The sequence below is a fragment of the Cavia porcellus genome, unplaced genomic scaffold (genome assembly GCF_034190915.1).
Source record: "Cavia porcellus strain 051 isolate PalLab524CR breed Dunkin Hartley unplaced genomic scaffold, mCavPor4.1 scaffold_16, whole genome shotgun sequence".
NCBI lineage: Eukaryota > Metazoa > Chordata > Mammalia > Rodentia > Caviidae > Cavia > Cavia porcellus.
In genome coordinates, this window is record NW_026947499.1 from 20,030,702 (window position 1) to 20,051,221 (window position 20,520).

Below are 20,520 nucleotides of genomic sequence, written 5' to 3' on the forward strand. Positions count from 1 at the left end.
CTAGGATTACCACACTACACAGGACAGAGTATTGGACCGTCTCATGGGCCAGCATGAATGAGCTGTGTTGTTGAAGTCAGCTCAGGACATTTCCACAAAAGTTTAACAGAACAAAGTGTTTATTATGTGTCTGTGTCTGAAGATGAATGAGACTCAGTGTGTATCTTTAGGACTTCTCTGCAGTGAGCTTTTCTGGGCTCAACCAGTGAACGGCAACTTAAACTCTATCAATATCTGTGCTACATTTAAGTTCTGGCATTCTCCAAGGGTGTCAAAATTTAACCTGACGCCAAAGAAAACTCCAATATAAACACAGAGCCCTCATTTTCTCAAAAAATGAAGCAACCAGATTTATTTAGCTTAACATTTCTTCTGATCTAAACAGAAAATGGTCAAATAAAACCCCTAAGACATATATTCACCCTCATGAACTCAAGATATCCTAAATAAAAAATGCAGGGACAGTTCTGCTTAACAGAGAAAGTTATCTTCGCTTCTGGAAGATATTTCCACGTCCCATTCCACGTCCTCTTCCTCTTGCAGCCACTGAAAAAGAGGAAGAGAAAGGATGAAGATAGGTTAGCACGGTCAGTGGATGCTCATGGTACAGAACAACTGGAACTCTGGGACATCAGTTCAGAGAGAGACCTGAAAGGCCACCAGCTCCAACATTACCCTGGCCTGGCACACTTCACAGCGAGGATGGAGACACAGGAAGGGCAGGCCTGGTGCTGACGCCTGGCTCAGCTTAGGGGCCAGCACTGCTCTGTTGAATGGCTAGGCAACAGCACAGAGAACAAAAGCAGTCTGTCTGAGGAACCACAGAAAAGACAAATTTCTAGGGCTGGTCTGGGGTAAGCTAACAAAACATTACAGATGAATTTAATTCACTGTAAAATTCTGAACAAATGCAATTAGCCTTAGCATCTGTTAACTGTTAATTCTGGGCAATGGTTTTTAGCAATCTTTAAAATTCTCTGCATGAAAAGTGTTTCATAACAGCAAAAACAAAATAACATTTCCTATACAAAGCATACTAAGAAACTTTTGTTCTCTGTGACCCAGAGGTTTTAGGAGGGGACAAGAGCCCTTGAAGAATTGATGAAAATCTTCTGGTCATTACTAATTGCAGTCTCACCCTTCTTTGCTCTTCCAGAGCCAGAAGCCAAGCTGAAGAGCGAGAGAAATCCTAGAAGAACCCACCTACCTGCTGCAAGGACTAGAGTCGGGAGAGGCCCAAATGGCTCCAGAACTCACTGGATCTGGGAAAACTCTACTTTTTAACACACAGCTACCTAGAGTTCCCCCTTGGCTAGAAAAGACATTGCAAATTCATTATGACAGTGAGGGCAGCATTAAGGGAATTTTAAATTACTACTGCATTTTTGAACTCAAAAGCTACCCAGTATATAAAATATGCAGCAGAAGATATCATTGGAGGATCTAGGGCCTTATTATGTAAGCTGGGCTTAAACTCACAATGTAACCCAGGCTGAGGGGCTGGAAATACAGCTCATGGCATAAGCACCTGCCTGGCAAGCACAAGGTCATGAGTGCAATTCCTGGTACCCAAAACAAAACAAAACAAAACAAAACAAAACCAGAGAACAATGTAATCTAGGCTGGCCTTGAACTCATAGCAATCCTCCTGCCTCAGCCTCCTGAGTGCTAGGATGATAGGCATGTACCACCACACTTGGCTTTGCTGCCTAATCTTACTCCCAACATTAAGAACTTTTCTAATGACTACTCTTGCCTTCTTATCTAATAATGTGGTAGACCTTCTCACTGATCCAAGTAAATAACCTAACTAGGCTAACTCTTTCCTTTTATTATTTTTTTGAGACAGGGTCTCACTATGTAGTCCAGGCTGGCCTCGAACCCCACAGTAATCCTTGACTGGGTTAACTCTTAACAAGAACAGCCAGGCTGAGCTACTAAGGACAGGCTGGTCTCACAAGGTGTGCTAAATAAGGGATTTATTTTCAAGTACAAGCATCTTTGAAATTAGAAGTGCAGCTCCCAATAGTGGGCAAAGATGACTCAAACCTGTTTATATCCGGAAAGGGATTTCCACTGTCCACATCTCCCCAACACACACCACCAAGTCTCCCTAGGAATACAGCTCTACTGCTTCAGGAGGCAGCTTATCCACACCCTGGTGTGTGCTCAGTAAAGTAGGTAAGAGCAAGCTGCTCCGAACATCTTGGACAGAACTTCTAGAAGGGAAAAACTTACCCGAAATTCATTACAGATTTCACTTAAGACAAGGAATCCACCTATTTAAAGAAGCTTTGAATTTTGCACAAGCCCTATGATTGGGATCAATGAGATAAAAGAAGCAGGGCAAGGCCCCCAATGCCTCAAAGGGTCTCTCATGACTGGGGAAAATGGGTGACACTGAGTGTGCAGAGAGCTGAGGTCAAGTCCATTTCTGTCCTCAGGCAATAACAGGGCATTTTCCTAAAAATCGCAAGATCGTTTTTAAAAATCATGAAGCACGTACCTTGGGCCTTCAGAATAGCAGCTTTGCCCCGGCCAGCCCCTGAGCCTTGGTTTTTATTTTTCATGCTCTTTAACATGGGTGCATTTTTCAGCATGTCAGGCAGAATCAGGAAGCGGATCTTGCTGCCACGGATGTACACCTGCTCCAGCTGTGCCACTCGGCCATCTCTGTACGTGACTGTGATGTTGGACATCTGAAAGGGAAGCATTACTTGTCAATAAGGGTCAATAGTGCCAGGAGAGGACAGGGCTACACAAAGAGGGAACCTTGGCTAGTGGGAAAAGGAAGCCTAGAAATGCAAAAACTGAAGTGATAACAGCCAAGAACAAGGCAAAAACATGAACCGCCATAATGGTAGTTGGCACTTACTGTGTGTACCAGGGACTATGCTAAGCACCTTATATAATTAACTGTACAACACCTCAAGGGTAGATATACGCTCTCTTACTTTTTCAAATTAAAAACACTCACAAAAACAAAACAAACCAAATCAAACCAACAACCACAACAAAAAACTAACCCTAACCCGTACCATCACACCCAGACCCACCGCAACTTAGTTTATACCACGAAAGCCTACCAGAGATCCGTGCTGGGGAGATGAAGTGGCCCCACCTCCCTGAGGCAAATCTGTCCCTGGAAGACTCATACCCATACCCTTACCCCTACGCGGTCTGCGCTTGAACTTAGGTCTATCTGACTATAAGAGCATCCTCTTAACCACTGCCAAAGGACTAATACTTACTTCCAAGAAGAAATGCTGTCTCAATCGCTCGACATAGTAAGGACTGTCAAGTCTGCCTGACCGCTAAAATGTCTATTTGGTGGCTGTGCTACTGCCAACCCACATCACCTCCAGCCATATTGGTACATCTCCTTCCTTCCTGTCACAGTCCGGCCCGGTTTTGAGAATATTGGAAAGAAGCTGTCATGCAGGCCCAACAAGACAACCTAGGTGCTTTCACACCTAGTCCACGTCCTGGCTCCCGGGGGCTCCTACTCCAGCAGCTCACTACTGCCCTCACGCTTCTTACAGCACCAGATGAGAAATGGCTTGGGGGCCCTCAGGCCTGCTGTCTGCCTTCCAGAGTGCTAACAAGCCCATGCTATGCTTGGTTCATAAAGCCAAAGGCAACTTTTCAGTGGCCTAGGTTTTAATAAAAGGCAGGAAAACCAAGTTTAATCAACGTTCCTAAATAACCACAGTGAAACAGCCTGCGTAAGCCAGGTACCCACTGAAATGACAAGCTGGGACCACGGGGGAAAAGCTAGGTAAAGGACTGGGAAGTCACGCTGGGGTACTAGTTTTCACTCATGGTTCCTGGCTCACAATTCTCCCTTCAAGGCAGGACACAGACTCTTATCTTCTTTTCCATTTCTGTCCTAAGAGCTGGCTATAAAGAAATTCTATGATCTGCCTTGTCTGACAGGTCATAAACCCTCATGTCTGAGGTTATCTTTGCTTCATACACAGCAGGAAGGAATGCTGCTCAGAAAGACCAAGAAAAATCTGAACAAAAGTTCACTCAGTTTCCTCACCTACAAGCATTAAAAAATAACCTTTTTGTTCAATTACCTTTCTACATGGTTGTCCATGCCTTTGGTGGGGCTGTGGCAGGGTGTGTGTCTTCAAATCTAAAAGGACAAGGTTTGCCGAGCATCCAGATGGCTGGACATGGAGACTCTAGGAGGGTGGCACACTCCCAAAAAGCTCCAGGCCCTGCCCTATGCATTTCTTCATCTATGTTTTTTGTAGTATCTTTTATCATAGGCCAGTAAACCTCAGTGTGCCCCTGAATTCTGTGAGCTGCTTGAACACATTAGTCGAACTCACAAGGGCACAGTGTAATCTCAATCTATAGCCCATTGGTCTCCAATAGGTGAAATAATCTGGGACCTGCAACTAGCATCTAAAGAGGGACAGTCTTAGGCACTGAGCCCCTCCCCTTGTGAGGCCTGACATCTCCAGAGTCAGAATAGATTAAATTAGAGGACACCCAGCAGGTGAACACTGAAGAACTGACAGCTTACTTACTGTATGGGAAAAATCGCTAAAAGCTGGTGTCAGAAGTTGTGAGTACAACAGGAAAGACTGAAGATTGGTTCTTCCTTCAGAGGAGGCCTCCTGACTGCCACATTAAAAATGTACACATTCGTTAGGAAATTTCACACATAATACACTTTGGATTCACATTTATTTGCCACTGATTTAAGAGAAATATCAACTGAATTGTCTGGTTGATCATTTTTTATCCCTGAATCTTACATTCTGAACAACTACTTTCAACATATTAACTAATGTTAATTTCCTATTTGTTTTTTTATTTCCTATTTGTTTTAAACTTCTGTATTGTTTCTATCTTTTGTTTTGAAATAAATAAATATCAGCTGACGCCACCTGCCTATCTCTGCTCTTAGGAAATGCAATAAAAGTATTATAGAGGTGAGGCAGGATTGCTACAAACTGACCTTTGAGACCTTGTCTCAAAAATAGGTAAACAAACAAAGGAAGCAGGAACAAGTATTATGGGATAAAGGAATGTGATCAACGTAATTCATTCTAAAACAGCTCTAAAAGTGTATATAGCTTAAAAACTGATTTTTCTTCAACCTAAAAGTCTAGGCATCTAAAGAGATTCATTGACACTGCATTCAGAAATTTAAAAAATTATCCTAGTATTAGTTATAGGTAGTTTTAAAATTTTTTTTGTTATTTTACTAAACCAATTATGGGCAAACGTTTTTTGTTACTACTTTTGTAAGCCAGAATACTAAACTCCACCCAGACACCATTTCTCTATAAATGGTTATGCTAAAAAGCTAAGAAAAGAGACACAGATTCTTCCAGTGGCATATGTTCAATGCATTTCCGGAAACAAAACAATCTACACCTCTACTGACACCGGAGCAAAGAATGCTAAGCAGTCTTATTTTATTTACTAATTTGCATGTCTGATTATTAATAGTCTTTTTTTCCCCGCAGTGTTGAGATTGAGTCCAGGTACTCTAATACAGTTAAATTCCGAGCCAAACACAATTTATATATTTTTTCTCTGTGAATCATCCATTTTATGACTGGATCCACTTAAAATTGGGAAAGTAACAGTCTTGACTTGTAAAATTTATTCATCAAATACATATAATAACTTTAACTATAAAAATAAATTATGTGATACCCTATGTATTTGAATATTGACCACAGTTGGGTCAGAAGACTCCTGAGAACCTATGAAGGAACTTTTGGGAACAACTGATAGAATTATAATAAAATCTACAGTACAAGACTTGGTATCCAGATGCTGGATTATAGCAAGATGTGGAAAAGAAGGAGGAGGAAAGTGGGTCCTTAGGACTCAGGAAGAGCCTTAGAGAGAAGCGAAGCTCATGGAGAGAGCTAACAGAAAAGCTTCAATGAAGAGGAGGTGGCAGGTGGCACTTTATCTCTGAGCCTTGACTTACTTGCGTGGAAGGGGCAGCCTGAACCTGCAGACACAAGGTGGCTCCTGATGATCTCAGAGGCCTCCGTGGAGAAACATTATCAGTGGGATGGAGCAGTGGATTCATCAGACTCCAGAGGCTGTTATTTGGGTTCAGATGTCGGCCAGGAGAAGGTGACTGGCTGGTAGCCATCTTAGCGAGGGGCCAACTGTGGGTGGCTCCACCTAATAGTTCCCAGTGTCAGGGTAAGGCAGAACTGAGTTCAAACTGGCAGGAGGACAGGGGGCCACGTTCAAGCTAGGAGGAGGCACACTGAGTGTTATAGGCTGAACAAACTGGGATCCAGTCTCATAGCCAGAGACCAGCCTGAATTTCAGTAGAACTAAAGGTCCAGGCTTGCTGGGATTATCTACCATCCCACCATACACCTACAGCTAGCTTGCTGGGATTAATCGCACAGATCCAACATCATCCATGTTGTTTACTGGTGACAGCAGAGAAGCCATATACCTTAAAGTGGACATCTCTCCCCCTTATCTTCTTTCTTTTCTTATCGTCCCCCCCCGCCCCCTTGACTGGTCATGTTTTTATATGAGTGTGAACATGGTATCTAGTTTTTTGCTCTTGTTATTCTGGTCTTGTTCTTACTGCTTCTTTGTTTCTTTCCCTCCTGTCTTCTTAACCAATTTCCCCAAATTTATGTAATCTTCCTTTCTCCTCCAGCCTTGCTTCTAATCTTTTCTTCTTCTATTTCTCTGCTCCCCTTCCTCCCCATCCCTTTTAAATTTTCTCCCCTGAGAGTAAAATCTCCGTCTTGAGGCTTATTTACTGTATATGACTTTCTGGCTTGTTTTATAACCTGTTATATAACCACAAATCTAGTTCATTTGGTTAATGGCTGGCCAATTAATAGTCACCACAGTTTGTCATCTTCTAGGCTATGTTTGATACTACTGTTATTGCTGACTGTACCATAGTAGCCAAAGTGACATAATTCTTTTATTTTGTTTGTTTGTTTTTTGGTACGGGGATTGAACTCACTACCTTGTGCTTGTCAGGCAGGCGCTTGTACCACAGAACTAAATGCTTGGCCTGACATAATTCTTGTAATCAGTTGTTCTTTTTGGTATTCCAAGCTGAGAATGTCTAAGGATCATAAAAATACCATAGGGATACTATAGTATACTAAATAACTTCTCATCTCAAATAAAGAGGCAGGCTCTTAAGACAGACTCAAAACCCCTAAGCTAGATTATCTGGAATACACCTATAACAGTAGTCATTTCCTGAGGGTTCTAAATACTAGCAGTAAAGCTAGTACTGACATAAGCAATTTACAAAAACCCAGGATTTAAACAAAAAAGAAAGAAAGAAGACCCTTAAGCAAGATGCAATTCCAGTCCACCAAAGGCAAACCCAAGGGGCAACAAGGTGGGGTAATTCTTTGCACTGGGGATCGAACTCAAGACCTTGTGCTTGCCAGGCAGGCACTTACGCCACTGAGCTAAATCCCCAGCCCAAGGTGGGGTAATTCTAAAGCTGCTCACCTGAAGTCTCTGAATTGCTAACGGCAGAAGTAACAAAGCAGATTAATAAAGATTTTACAAAAAAATCAAGTCAGATCATTTCTCAGATGACTACAGAGATGGTGACCATAATTAAAGACATGCTTGGTGATTCAACAGCAGTCACAGATTTAAAAAAAAAAAAATAGAGTAGGGCCAGGGATTTAGCTCAGCAGCACAAGTGCCTACCTGGAGAGCACAAAGTCATTAAAAAATTCCACTGAAAATATATGCAGTAGAATGAGCCAATGTGAGGACACAATCTCAAACACAAGCTGGGTGTGGTGGCACATGCATGTAATCCCAGCACTCAGGACACTGAGGCAGGAGGATCACTGTGAGTTCAAGACCAGCCTGGGTTGCAAAGTTAGCTCAAGGCCAGCCAGAACTGCACATGAAGATCCTGTCTCAAAAATAAATAAATATAAATTTAAAAAATCGCAGATACAGAAGAAAGGACTATAGTTAGCAATCATGAAAAGACCATGGAAAATCAATCCAACAGCTGCTAGATGATACAAAGAAGAATACTGATAGGTATCAATGAAAAAGTAGGGTATAGTACAAATAACATAAAAAAAAACCTGATCACAGAAGTCATGGTAGCAAATTTACCAAGCAAGGAAAAAGAATTTGACATACCAATAAATAACTCCAATTAGCCATAATAAAAAGAAAATCAATACCAAGGCATAAAATAGTCAAAATTCCAGAAATTCAACATAACAGAATATTAAAAGCTGTTAGAGAAAAGAAACAAATCACCTATAAAGGGAAACCTATCAGAATCACAGCATACTTCTCAACACAAACTTCAAGTCAAGGAGAACTTGGAATAAAATATTTCAAGCTATAAAAGAAAACCACCTCCAACCCAGATCAATGCACCCTGCAAAACTATCTTTTAAAATTGATGGAGAAAGAAGATACTACCATGACAAACACAACTTGAGGAAAATCATGACTACCAAAAAAGCACTCCAAAATGTTTTGAAGGACATTCTAGAAAGAGATAACAAGGGACCGCAACTCTATGAACTCCAGTAGAATGAATCTTCCAGGCAAAGCAAGCAATTAAACAGAAAGGGAAAAGGAGGAACCAACAACAGGAAAATAACACCACAAGGGCAAGTCAGTATGTATCAGTTATAACCATCAATATAAATGGTCTCAATTCACCAATCAAAAAACAAAAAAAACCAAACCAGCAGAATTAGGAAGCAAGATCCAACAGTAGGTTGCATACAAGAAACATATTTGATTCAAAAAGAAAATCACAGACTTAAAGTTAAAACATGGAAAACAATACTCCACGCCACAGGAACCTTGAAAAAAGGAACAGTAGCACTTTTATTTGCAGACAAGTTGGATTTCTCAAGCTAAAACAGATTAAGAGAAACAAATAGTCACTATATCCTTATAAAGAGAACAATCCAAGGGGAAGAGAGAACAATCATAAAAGATACTGGTGTACCCAATAATATAAAACAAGTATTACCGGACATGAAAAATAAGTATTAGTACAACTGTAATGGTGGACCACAATACCCCACTGTTACAGATTAACTAGACAAAAAATATTGGAACTGAACCAATCTTTAGAACAAATAGACAGTAGAAGCATACAAAGTGTTCTATACTACAACAAAATACAGATTTTTTTCAGCTGGACATAGAATGTTCTTCAAGAAAGACCACACACTAACTCATAGAACATGCTTAAGTAAATGTAAAGGAACTGAAATTATCCCTTGCATTTTATCAGACCATCGTGCAATGAAAGTGGACATCAATGGCAATAGAAACCATAAGAATTTCACAAACACATGGAAATTAAACAGGGCCCTCCTGAACCACCAATGGGTCACAGATGAAATTAAAGAAGAAATTAGGCAGTTTCTACCATTAAATGATAATGCCAATACAAACATACTGGAACTTATGGGACACAATGAAAGCTGTCCTTCAAGGGAAATTTATAGTAGTGAATTCTTGTATCAGAAAAACGGAGCAAGCCCAAATAACCTAATATGGAACCTTAAACTTTTAAAACAATAAATAAGAGCAGGTCAAGCCCAAAGTTTATACCAGGGAGGAAATTATAAACATCAGAGCAGAAATGCAATGGAGACTGAGAAAACAATACAAAGATCGATGAATCCAAGAGTTAGTTTTTAAAAAAATTACATAAAACTGACAAACCCTTAGCCAACCTTATCAAAAAGGGAGGAAAAGACTCAAATCCATGTAATTAGGAATGAAAAGGGTGAAATCACAACAGATTCTGCAAAAATCCAGAAGATCATCAATACCTACTTTGGAAACCTGTGTTCTAGTAAGATTGAAAACACAGAAGAAATGGAAAGATTTCTAGATACATTAAGAATTACCAAAGCTGAATCAAGAGAATATAAAAATTCCAAATAAACCATTACCAGTCAATGAAATCAAAGACATAATTAAAAAGCTACCAACAAAGAAAAGTATAGGGCCTGATGGATTCACTGTTGAATTCTACAAGAAATTTGGAGAAAACCCAATGCTGCTATTTTTCAAACTCTAATGAAATTGAAATGGGAAGCAATACTCCTAAATTCATTCTTGGAGGCAAGCATCAACTAGAGAAGGATCCAACCAAAAAATAGAGGCCAATCTCCCTGATGAATACAGACTCAAAAATCCTCAACAAGATACTGGCAAACAGAATGTAGCAAATCATCAAAATTATACATCACGACCAAGTGGGATTCATTCTAGGGATGCAAATCAATAAATGTAATACACCATATTAACAGAACCAAGGACAAAAATCATATGGTCATCTCAAGAGATGCAGAAAAAGCATCTGACAAAGTCCAACATCATTCATGATTAAAAAAAAAAAAAACCGCAGAAAATTGGAATAGATGGTCTTTATATCAATTTGATAAAAATTATCTACAACAAACCAACAGCCAACATCACAAAAATTTAAGTTTTTATTCTAGGGCTGGAGATTTAGCTCAGTGGCATAAATGCCTGCCTGGCAAGTGCGAGGCCATGAGTTCAATCCTGGTATCAAACACACACACACACACACACACACACACACACACACACACACACACACTTACTCTAAAAACAGGAACCAAAAAAAGAAAACAAAAATCAGGAACAAGACAAAGATGTCTATTATCATCACTCTTATTCAATACACTTCTGCAAACATTAACCAGAGTCATTAGACAAGAGAAAGGAAAGGAAGGTGTTGAACTGTCATATGCAAATGACATGATAGTCTACATAGAAGACACTCACAACTCCACCAAAAGTCTCCTAAGGTTAATAATCAAATTCAGTGACATAGTTGGATACAAAGTCAACACTCAGGCTGGATGTGGTGGTGCACTCCTGTGACTCCAGCACTCAGGGAGGCTGAGGCAGGAGGATCCTTGCAAGTTGAAGACCAGCCTGGGCTACAAAGTAAACCAAAGGCCAGCCTGAACTGCATAGCAAGACCCTGTCTCAAACAAACAAACAAAAAACAAAAGGTCAACACTCAAAAGAGGCCATTCATGGATGAGGGGGACAGAGAACAATGCTGCACTAGCAAACCAATCTGGGAACCAGAACCACCCAATGGCTGCTGTTAAACTGGGAACAGCTAGACCCAGCATGTGGGCTGGCAAACAAGTACCAATCCACACACCCCACTGCACCCCCTGGCCCCCTGCAACTGGCTTATCTGGAGAAACACAGGCTGTGATGATAGCTATCGAGGTGAAATACAGCTGAATGCCTGTGGTGCTTTGGTGTTTCACTGACCTTGCAGATCTAGGGCCAGCGGTCTGATCATTGGTTTAGAGGGTATCAGTGTGGCGTATGGAGGGGGATCTCCTTCCGAAGGTGGTAGCTATTTGTTGATTCCCTATGGTCTTGTTTTGAGGTCCCATATCATTTCTATTGTTTTGTTGGGTTGGGTTTTATTCTCTTTTGTTTTGTTTATGTTAAATCTGAGAGCAGAAGTTATTTCAAGGATGGCAAGATATATTATAGTAGCAATTTTGGATTTACTATTGGCTCGTTCTGAAATCCTTTATAGAATTCATTGTTTCTATTCTAGTCTGTTCTGTTTGGCTTTTACTATGTCCAAAGCTATCTGCAGCTATTTTGAAAACATCAAAAGGCATTAGGGTAACTTGTTGATTTTGTAATGTTTTGAAGTCCTGTATCTCTTACGCTGGTTTGTTTTGATAGGCTTTATTCTGTTTTATCCTTTTAAAAAAAGTTATTAGGGGGGCTGGGAATTTAGCTCAGCGGCATAAGCACCTGCCTTGCAAGCAGGCAGTCGTGAGTTCGATTCCCAGTACCGATAAAAAGGAAAAAGACAAAAAAAAAAGTTATTAGGGAAACAATATTCTTCACATAAGCATCTAAAGAATAGGAAATACCTAGGAATCAGTTTCATAAAGGAAGCAAAAGACCTTTACACTGAAAATTCTAGTACTCTGAAAAAGGTGATAGAAAAGAATATCAGAAAATGGAAAGATATCCTTTATTTTTGCATAGCAAGAACAAATATAGTGAAAATGGTCATGTTTTTGTGTAACACAAAAGTGTCACACAGATACAAAACAATCCTGGTCCAAATGCCAACAGCATAACTCACAGAATTAAGTAAAACAATACTAAAATTCATTTGGAATCACAAGAGACCTAGAATACCAAAAACAATTCTAGGCAACAAAGGCAAGGATGGGGGTATCACAATCCTAGACTTGAAATTATACTACTAAGCTGCTGTGATAAAAACAGCATGGTATTGGCAAAAAAAAAAAAAAAAAAAAAAAAGCACACAAAACAAAAACAAAAAACCCCATCAGATCTAAAGGTCAATGGAACAGACTAGAAGATTCAAAAACAACTCCAGGCATATTGAATCATCTTATCTTTGACAACTAGCCAAGCCCTTCAAAGGAAGAAAAATAGCCTCTAATAAATGGTGCTGCAAAAACTAGCTTTCCATAAACCAAAGGTAAAGACCCAAGTCACCGTGCACTTAACAAAAATCAAAATGGATCAAGATCTAAATATTAAAACTGAAACACTAAATTTGTAGGAAGATAAAATAGGTAGAACTCTTGAAAGGGGATTGGTGCAGGAAAAGATTTCATGAGCAAAACTGTATGACACAGTAATTATCATACAGGATCAATAACTGGGATTTCATCCTTTTTTTGAGACAGAGTCTCACAATGTAGTTCAGATTGGCCTTGAACTCACTATATAGTCTAGGCTGGCCTTGAACTCACAGCAATCTTCCTGCCTCTGGGATCTCATCTTACTAAAAATCTTTCACACAGCAAGAGAAATCATCAGCACAGTGAAGGGACAACCTACTATCACCACTGGGAAAATTTTTTGCTAGCTGTTCCTCAAAAGACTACTATCTAGAATAAAGAACTAAAAAAGGAAAAAAAAAAAAAATCAGACCTCCCAAATATAAAGACTCAACCCCAAAATGGGCATCTGAAATGACGTTTCTCAGAAGAACCAGAAATGGCGGAAAAAAAAAAAAAAAAAAAAAAGAAATAATGTTACACATCACTGGTCATTCAAGACATGCAAATAAAACACTGAGATTCCATTTCACTCCAGAAAGAATCACTATAATCAAGAACTCAACCAATAATAAATTCTGTTAGGGGCCTGGAGAAAAAGAAAAGTTCTCCACTGTTGGAGTTTTCTAAGGACTCTCCGTATCTGATTTCCACCTCAGGAGCATTTCCCCCTCAGGACTGGGGCTGAACCCGGGACTCACACATGCTCTTGCTCTATCACCAACCGACCTCCCTGTCCAATGTTTACTTTGAGAGGGCCTTGCTAAATTGCCTAGGCTGACCGTGAACTTGTGATCTTATTGTAGGCTTAATAAGAAGGATTACAGGCATGCACCATTACATTCAGGAAGAAATGTATTTTTTCCTTCTGAGTTTGAAGAAAAATCTGTCAGTTTTGCACTGCTATTTAATAAAGACAGGATGCTTCAGGCCCATCCATGTTGAGTACATGAGTTAGGAATAAAAAATTCCTCATGCCAGGTGCAGTGGTGCATGCCTGTAATCTCACCACTGGGGAGACTGGCAAGAGGACTGCTGCAGACTGAAGGCCCATCTGAACTAACAGCAAGACCCTGTCTCAAAAACAAAAAACCACACAAACACACAGACCCAAAACCCAACCCAACCCAACCCAACCCAACAGTCCTCATTCAGGGACCTCTGGTTCCAAATCATTTATTCCCAAGCTGGGTAAAAGATTGGTGATGTCCCATTTCTGCTACCAACAAAAATCATCTAAAGAGAACCATGTGGAGAGTCACAAGGGTTCTTGCTGACCATCATCATCTTAGGGTTGCTCATAGTGCCAAAAGAAGGGCGCTAACTCACAGCCAACATCACAATCCACAGTACTGGCCACTAGACTGTACTTGTCTTGAAGTTATGGGGTTTGGTGAGTACAAGTGCAAAGCTTCCTGCCCTCTGAGCCAAACCTCAGATATGAAGAAGTACCTACAACCTGCGACTCACAATTTAGAGACCTCATTACAGGTTTCATGCATGGAAAGAGAAGGGAGGAGAGAGGAGGGAAGGAGAGGGGAGGGGAGGAGAAGAGAAGCGAAGCGAAGCAAAAGCAAGCAAAACTTATCTTTAAAATATGGAAGGGGCTAGGTGTATGACACATGCCTGCAATCTCAGCACTCGGGAGACTAAGGCAGGAGGATTGCTGAGAATTCATCCGCCTGGGCTATGTGGTGAGTTCAAAGCCAGCCTGAATTACATAGCAAGACCCTTTCTCTTATAAAAAAGTCAAGCCCAGCCTAGACAATTTAGTGAAATCTGTCTCAAAAAGAAGGGCTGGAGATATGGCTCAGAATGCAGTCCTTCCAGTCAATTTCCTATGTCCCTAAAACAGTCAACCAATAGAAGTTGTATGTTGGCACATATTTAAAATCTCAGCTACTTGGGAGCTAAGACAAGAGGATTGCAAGTTAAGTCACTCTGTGCCTTGTCTAGTGAGACCCTGTCTCAAAAAATAAAATTAAAATACAAAGGCTCGAGGAAATAGCTGAGTGGTACAGCATTTGCCTAGCATGTGTAAGGCCCTGAGTTCAATGACCAGGAAAAATAAACACTATATATGTATATGCGTCTGAGCTGTATACATATAGCCTGGCCCATATATATCTGGCAAGTGCAAAGTCGAAAGTTCAATTCTCAGTACCAAAACAAAAAACAAAAAAACCATACAAACATACAGAACACCCTTCACCAACACACACATATCAGGTCTCTAAAGGAAGACACATTTTGCATGGTATGTCACGGAGTACTTCATCTTAGAGTCTTTCATAATATCTGAATGCCAGGGAAATCTTGCCCAACTGCTATTGTATTTTACCTCATAAGTCCTACATATTTCAGAATCATGATTTTCCTTTGGCTGGTCTTACCTCTAAGTGTAGATTCAAGCTTCCTTTCTGGGTACCGACTGCCTGACTTAATTTTACTTTCTAGCCCAGCCTACCTACACAAGCACCATGTAAAAGGGTAGTGGTGTAGCTCAGTAGTAGAGCACTTAGCATGTACAAAGCTCTGGGTTTCATTCCCAACACAGCCTCCCCATCCACACAAATCTTACCACACAATTTATGTAAGCTAGCTCTATATACTTCTTTTCAAAGTATTTATAAAGTCAACATCAAAAACCAAAATATATGCAGGGAAATTCCACACCAATAGCGGTTGTATTTTCCAAATTTTTACAATGTGCTGACCTACTTTTATAATAGAAAATCTTAAACCCAGCTACTTGCGAGGCTGAGGAAGGAAGACTGCAACTGCTGGGTCAATCAGGGCAAGTTAGAGACTGTCTTGAAACAAAAAGAAAAAGTAAACAAACAAACCAACCACCCACTACCACCATAAGTCAAAAACTAAACTCCATGTACTGTCTGGTACAGAACAAGCAGGGAAAGTGTTAGGAGGATGCCCTCATTTCCAAAGGGCTGAGGGACAGGGCAGGAAGGAAAGCCAGCAGAGGGTACTTGCAGGAGCCCTGGGCCTCATAGTCCCTGAGAATGAAGTGCTCAGGGTTCACCTGCAGCCGGTTCAGCTCTACAGTCTGCTGGGTTTTTACTCAATGTGCTTAGATTGTGGTAGACTCAGCAAAGCCTTGTCATCTTGACTCAGGTTGTGTCCTTGAAAAACTTGTATGCTGAAGTCCTGATTACCAGTACCTCAGAATGTCGGCACATTTACAATCGGGTTAAAAGTTGGTCATTATACACTATGGCTGGTGTACCTGAAGAGGTTTGGACAGAGATGTTACAGACATGTGGAGAGGCTAGAACGCATCCTCTTTCATGGCTCTCAAGAGGAACCTACCCTACCAACACACCGAACTGAATCTCAGCCTTTAGAAATGTGAGACAATATGTTTCCACTGTTTATGCCACTGAGTCTGTAGAACGTTGATACAGCAGCCCTAGCAAGTTTATACAGGGAGGGAGGCAGGTGACTGGCCACCAGCAGTCTAGCATTTGATACACATCTAATCATTTCCTCCGTACCATGGGTTATTTTTAACCAGGTATTATTTTTATCCCTGATTTACAGGAGAGAACAGAGGATGAGGGAAGTATAAAGTTCATCCCAAATAACATTAGGTGGCACACAAACCTAATTCTCAGTCTTTCTAATTCCAAGGTCCGTGTGCTTTGCATTATGCGTGCTGGGGTCTGAGACCACCATGGTTTCTTGGTCAGACACGTTCACATTATAGATGGGATGCCTCAGACCTTAATGCCCATGAGGTAAGCTTACGAGGTAAGTAATCCAAATAAATTAAGTACTTGAATAAATACATAAAGCGTTATTATCGCTTTACTAGGCCAGGTGTGGTGGCACACACCTCTAACCCCAGTACCCTAGGAAGCTGAGGCAGGAAGATTGTAACTTTGAGCCCAGCCTCAAAATAAACTACATTATTCTACAGTACACTACACTGCATTAAATAGGGGTGGGAAGGATGCTTTAAGCCAGAAGCCTGGATGAAAGTGGTTACTTTACAAAGGCAAAGAATACTAGGGGGCAGACCTTTATACCACAAAGCCACCTTCCTGGGCCCTCCTGCAGGAGATCAAATAATACAGACCTCCAGAAAGCTCACACCAACCATCTCTACAGCACTGACACTAATGAGATAAATCTGAGTCACCAGATATTTCCCTTCTTGCATGCCAGGAAACTGCCTGACCTCAAAAAAAAATTTACGCTCAAAGCTACAGAGAAATCACGAATAAATCAACCCTGTAAAACAACAGGATCTCATCCTCAGTGTGACCCTGGCTAAGGTACTTGACTTCTCCAACCTCAGTTTTCTCAGCTGAAAAACAGTAATGGGTACTGTATGTTGATCCCTTCTACCGGATGAAGCACTGAACTACCTGCCGCACACACAGAACTAATCTGATCTTTACAACAATCCCAGGGCATGGGTGTATCTCCATAGCAGTCTTATAAGCATCTCCCCCAACAACAGGGTGTGATGTGTGGGGGCTGGGGATTTAGCTCAGTGGCATAAGCTCCTGCCTTGCAAGCAGGTAGTCGTGAGTTCAATCCCCCGGTACCGATAAAAAGACAAAAAACAAACAAACAAACAAACAAAAAAAACACAACAGGATGTGAGGACTACAGAGAGCTGACAGTCTTCAGCTGCCACCTTTGGAATCTATCACAGCACTCACCCTGAGGCTGCTCTCCAAGGCTACCAGCCAGTGACTGACCAGAGTGGGAGTGCCACAGCCAGGCTATTTGTGCCCATGCTAGACTCTTTCAGAGGGACAATCTCTGCCTGGCTGAGATTTCCTCAGCACTATGATGAGGCTCCTTCTGCTCAATCTTCTCTCCTTTCCTCAGTCAGACTGCATCCCAGCTTTCCTGCCTACTCTGGCTTCCTTGCTTGGTTATCTTTTTTGGGTCATTTTTCTAATAAATCTCTTGCATATTTAATTCTAAATCAGCACCTGCATCTTAGAGTACCAATATACCACCACCCCCATTTTACTGAAGAAGAAACTGAGGTGATTTATATACCTAAGGTCAAATAATTAGGATTCAAACATACATCTTTCTCTGATCCCAGAGCCCAATTTCTTAACCAACTGGTTAAAGATCAAGGAATATGTGCTGACACACTTTGTAGAGTAATACCATAAAAATTCACATAACTGTACAGAAGAAGCACTACTTTATCTCAGAAAGTCACTCCATCGTCAGCAGAGTGACACTGTAGGTAGATGAATCTTTCAATCTTGTTTTCTTATTTTGTTTTTGTGGCACTGGGGAATGAACTCAAGTTCTCATGCACGTTAGACAAGCACTCTACACTGAGCTATAGCCCCAGCCCGCCTCACACAATAATCAAAATGAGATTCTCCTTCAAGAAAAAAAAGGCAAATACAATATGTCAACTGATGATTCTGCTAGCTGCAGAGAATGTATAAGTGCCTAACAGCACTTCAGATGGAACAAAATCACTTCTCTCAAATAGATGCCTAAAATGATAATGTGATAGAGAAAAACTCTAAAGACACCCTCTAATATAGTAAGTCCCCAATTTATGAATGAGTTTCATTCCAGGAGAACATTTGTAAGTCGGATTTCTTTTTTTTTTTTCCTTTTTATCGGTACCAGGGATCGAACTCCCGACTGCCTGCTTTCAAGGCAGGTGCTTATGCTGCTGAGCTAAATCCCCAGTCCCCTAGTCGGATTTATTTCTAAGTCCAATAGAGTGAATCTTATGTAGTACACCTGGAAAAGTTTGCAACTTGAATGTTTGTAAGTTGGGGACTTACTGTAAATGCTTTTCTGCCTTAAGATTGTCTCTGATTTGTGCACAATGTCCCAGAACCTGTTAAGAGTACCTGGCACACATTAGGCATTCACTAAATAACTGTTAAATGAGAACAACTTCACAAAGTTCTCGCATTAGCACCTTTCTGTCCTGAGCAACTGACCAAAAATCTCCCACATCCTGAGGTGCAAAACTGAATGAGTACCTGGCAATTCATGTTGTCCTCTGCTTCAATGAGCTTCCCTCGATAGACTTCACCAGTGTTTGTCTCACATGTTACAATGTGGCCCTCCGCCTCATGCAGGACTTTAATTGGCACACCAATAGACATCTTGACAGGGCGACAGTTCTGTAGTGAGAGAAACAAAAATCAGTTTATTGTTGAGAGACCTGAAAAAGCTTGGCATTCCAGAAAACTGTACAAAGATGAGTCAAACAAAATCTTAACACTCACTAGGTGTGGTGGTATACACCTGTGATCCCAGCACCTGGAGGTTAAGGCAGGAGGATTGCTGTAAGTTCAAAGCCAGCCCAGGCTACATAGTGAGTTCAAGGCCAGCCTAAATTACAGTGAGACTCTGACTCAAAAACAAACAAACAAAAACAGAAGAAAAACTTAACATGCCAAAGCTTTATTTTTCTATAGAAAAAAGTCATTTCCTGACTTGGAAAACTCTACATGGTAAAATATGCAAAAAAAAATTTTTTTTAAATCTGTACCAGGGATCGAAATCATGACCACACGCTCGAAAGGCAGGCGCTTATGCCGCTGAGCTTAAATCCCCAGCCAAAATATGCAAAATTTGATGTGGGCAGGGTAGTAGGCTAAAGAGAGGGGAACACTAACAAGAAAAAAAATGTCCCCCTTCCCCCTTCCACTATATGTCCCTTTATCAAAACCATTAACCAATATAGTTTGTATGTTGCACAGGAGGGGACTGGAACACATTTGCCAAACCACAGTTGTGGGATACTCCAGTTTGAGAATCACGATATACATTTGAACTGCAGTCACTATCTACATATAGCTATTTAAATTAAACAAAATTAAAAAAATCGAATTCTCAGTCACACTAGCCATAAACCAAGCTCAACGACTACATGTGCCTAGTGGATATAGTACTAAATGACATAGAGACTAACCAAATGACCCAGACAAATCTAGGAAAGAGGTCGTTTTCAAATGAAGCCCTTTGGCCCCCCCACTTAACTTTCCTACCAAAGCTACAAAGAAAATATCAAAGTGTTCACACAATCCAGGAAAGTGCCTGACTTATAGTTTTAAAAAGACTCTTTAATCTAAAGAGATAGCTGATTCAAGATTGGAACATATTACACCAGCATGAGACAAAGAACGAAGATGAAGCTGGCAAAGACAGGCTTCCTGATGAGGGTCCATGGCTTTCAGCTTTAGAATTCTGTGCTTTACACAGAAGACAGCGGGGAGCTACTGCAGGATTATAGGTAAGGATATAAACAGTGAAAAAGTAGAAGCGTGTACAAAATGAGTAAAACATGAAGTTTAAAAATAGAGAAACTTATTATTCTTGCAGTGTGGAAAGCACGAAATCACTGCCAGAAAGGAGACTGGGGGCAGAGATGCAAAGAACGCCATAAAGGACGACCCAGTTAGAGCTCCTGGGAAAGCAGTTGTTATACAAAAATAAATTCAAGATTATTGCCTGAAAGTTTCGAAAAACAGTTATCTGGAGAGGTACAGAAAGTGAAAGCCATACACTTTTGGGGAAAGCTAGTAAGTGTTAAAAGCGCTAGTAAGGCGAAGCCAGGGTTTGGATGGCTCCAGCTTCACCTTCTTTTCCCTCCCCAGTCTCCTGGACTCCACAGTAGCGAGGCCTTCTCTAGACCCACAGGGACCTCGACCTTCCCTGGCCCACCTGAGGTCTTTTTTCACCCGCTGCGGTCTCCTTTCCCTCCTCCTCTTCGGCGCAAGCAACTAACACAGGAGATACGACGAGAAAGGCGTGCAGAAGGCGAATGGCGAACCCCGCGCTCCCAGAATACCACACGTTCCCAAAATGCTGTGCGCAGCGCTCTTCCCTTTCCTTTCCCCAGTGGTAAACGCAGTCTAACCTCATTCCGCCGGGTGGGAAACAA

At 41.0% G+C, this 20,520-nt stretch overlaps 1 protein-coding gene across 2 annotated transcripts; it reads right to left on the reverse strand.

The window, feature by feature from the left end:
• Positions 1–324: 324 nt before the first annotated feature.
• On the reverse strand, positions 325–20,511 carry Snrpd3 (small nuclear ribonucleoprotein D3 polypeptide). Of its 2 annotated transcripts, none has more exons than XM_003478007.5 (4): positions 20,301–20,511; positions 18,611–18,754; positions 2,507–2,699; positions 325–546 (listed from the first exon to the last, which is right to left on the reverse strand). In XM_003478007.5, exons 1-4 carry the CDS (start codon positions 20,499–20,501, stop codon positions 485–487), a joined length of 600 nt encoding a protein of 199 aa, XP_003478055.4. In that variant the 5' UTR covers positions 20,502–20,511; the 3' UTR covers positions 325–484. The 2 variants fall into 2 exon arrangements, with proteins under 2 accessions (XP_003478055.4, XP_063081938.1); XM_063225868.1 differs by lacking the exon at positions 20,301–20,511 and adding an exon at positions 18,860–18,881.
• Between the last annotated feature and the right edge of the window lie 9 nt (positions 20,512–20,520).

Excerpts from the sequence above, each read along its gene's own strand:
- Snrpd3 (XM_003478007.5), bottom strand. The coding sequence starts at position 20,501 with ATGAGGTTAGACTGCGTTTACCACTGGGGAAAGGAAAGGGAAGAGCGC. Across the intron at positions 2,700-18,610 it reads AGGACAACATGAATTGCCAG|ATGTCCAACATCACAGTCAC; the intron begins GTACTCATTCAG and ends CTTCCCTTTCAG. Across the intron at positions 547-2,506 it reads TGCTATTCTGAAGGCCCAAG|TGGCTGCAAGAGGAAGAGGA; the intron begins GTACGTGCTTCA and ends CCTCTTTTTCAG.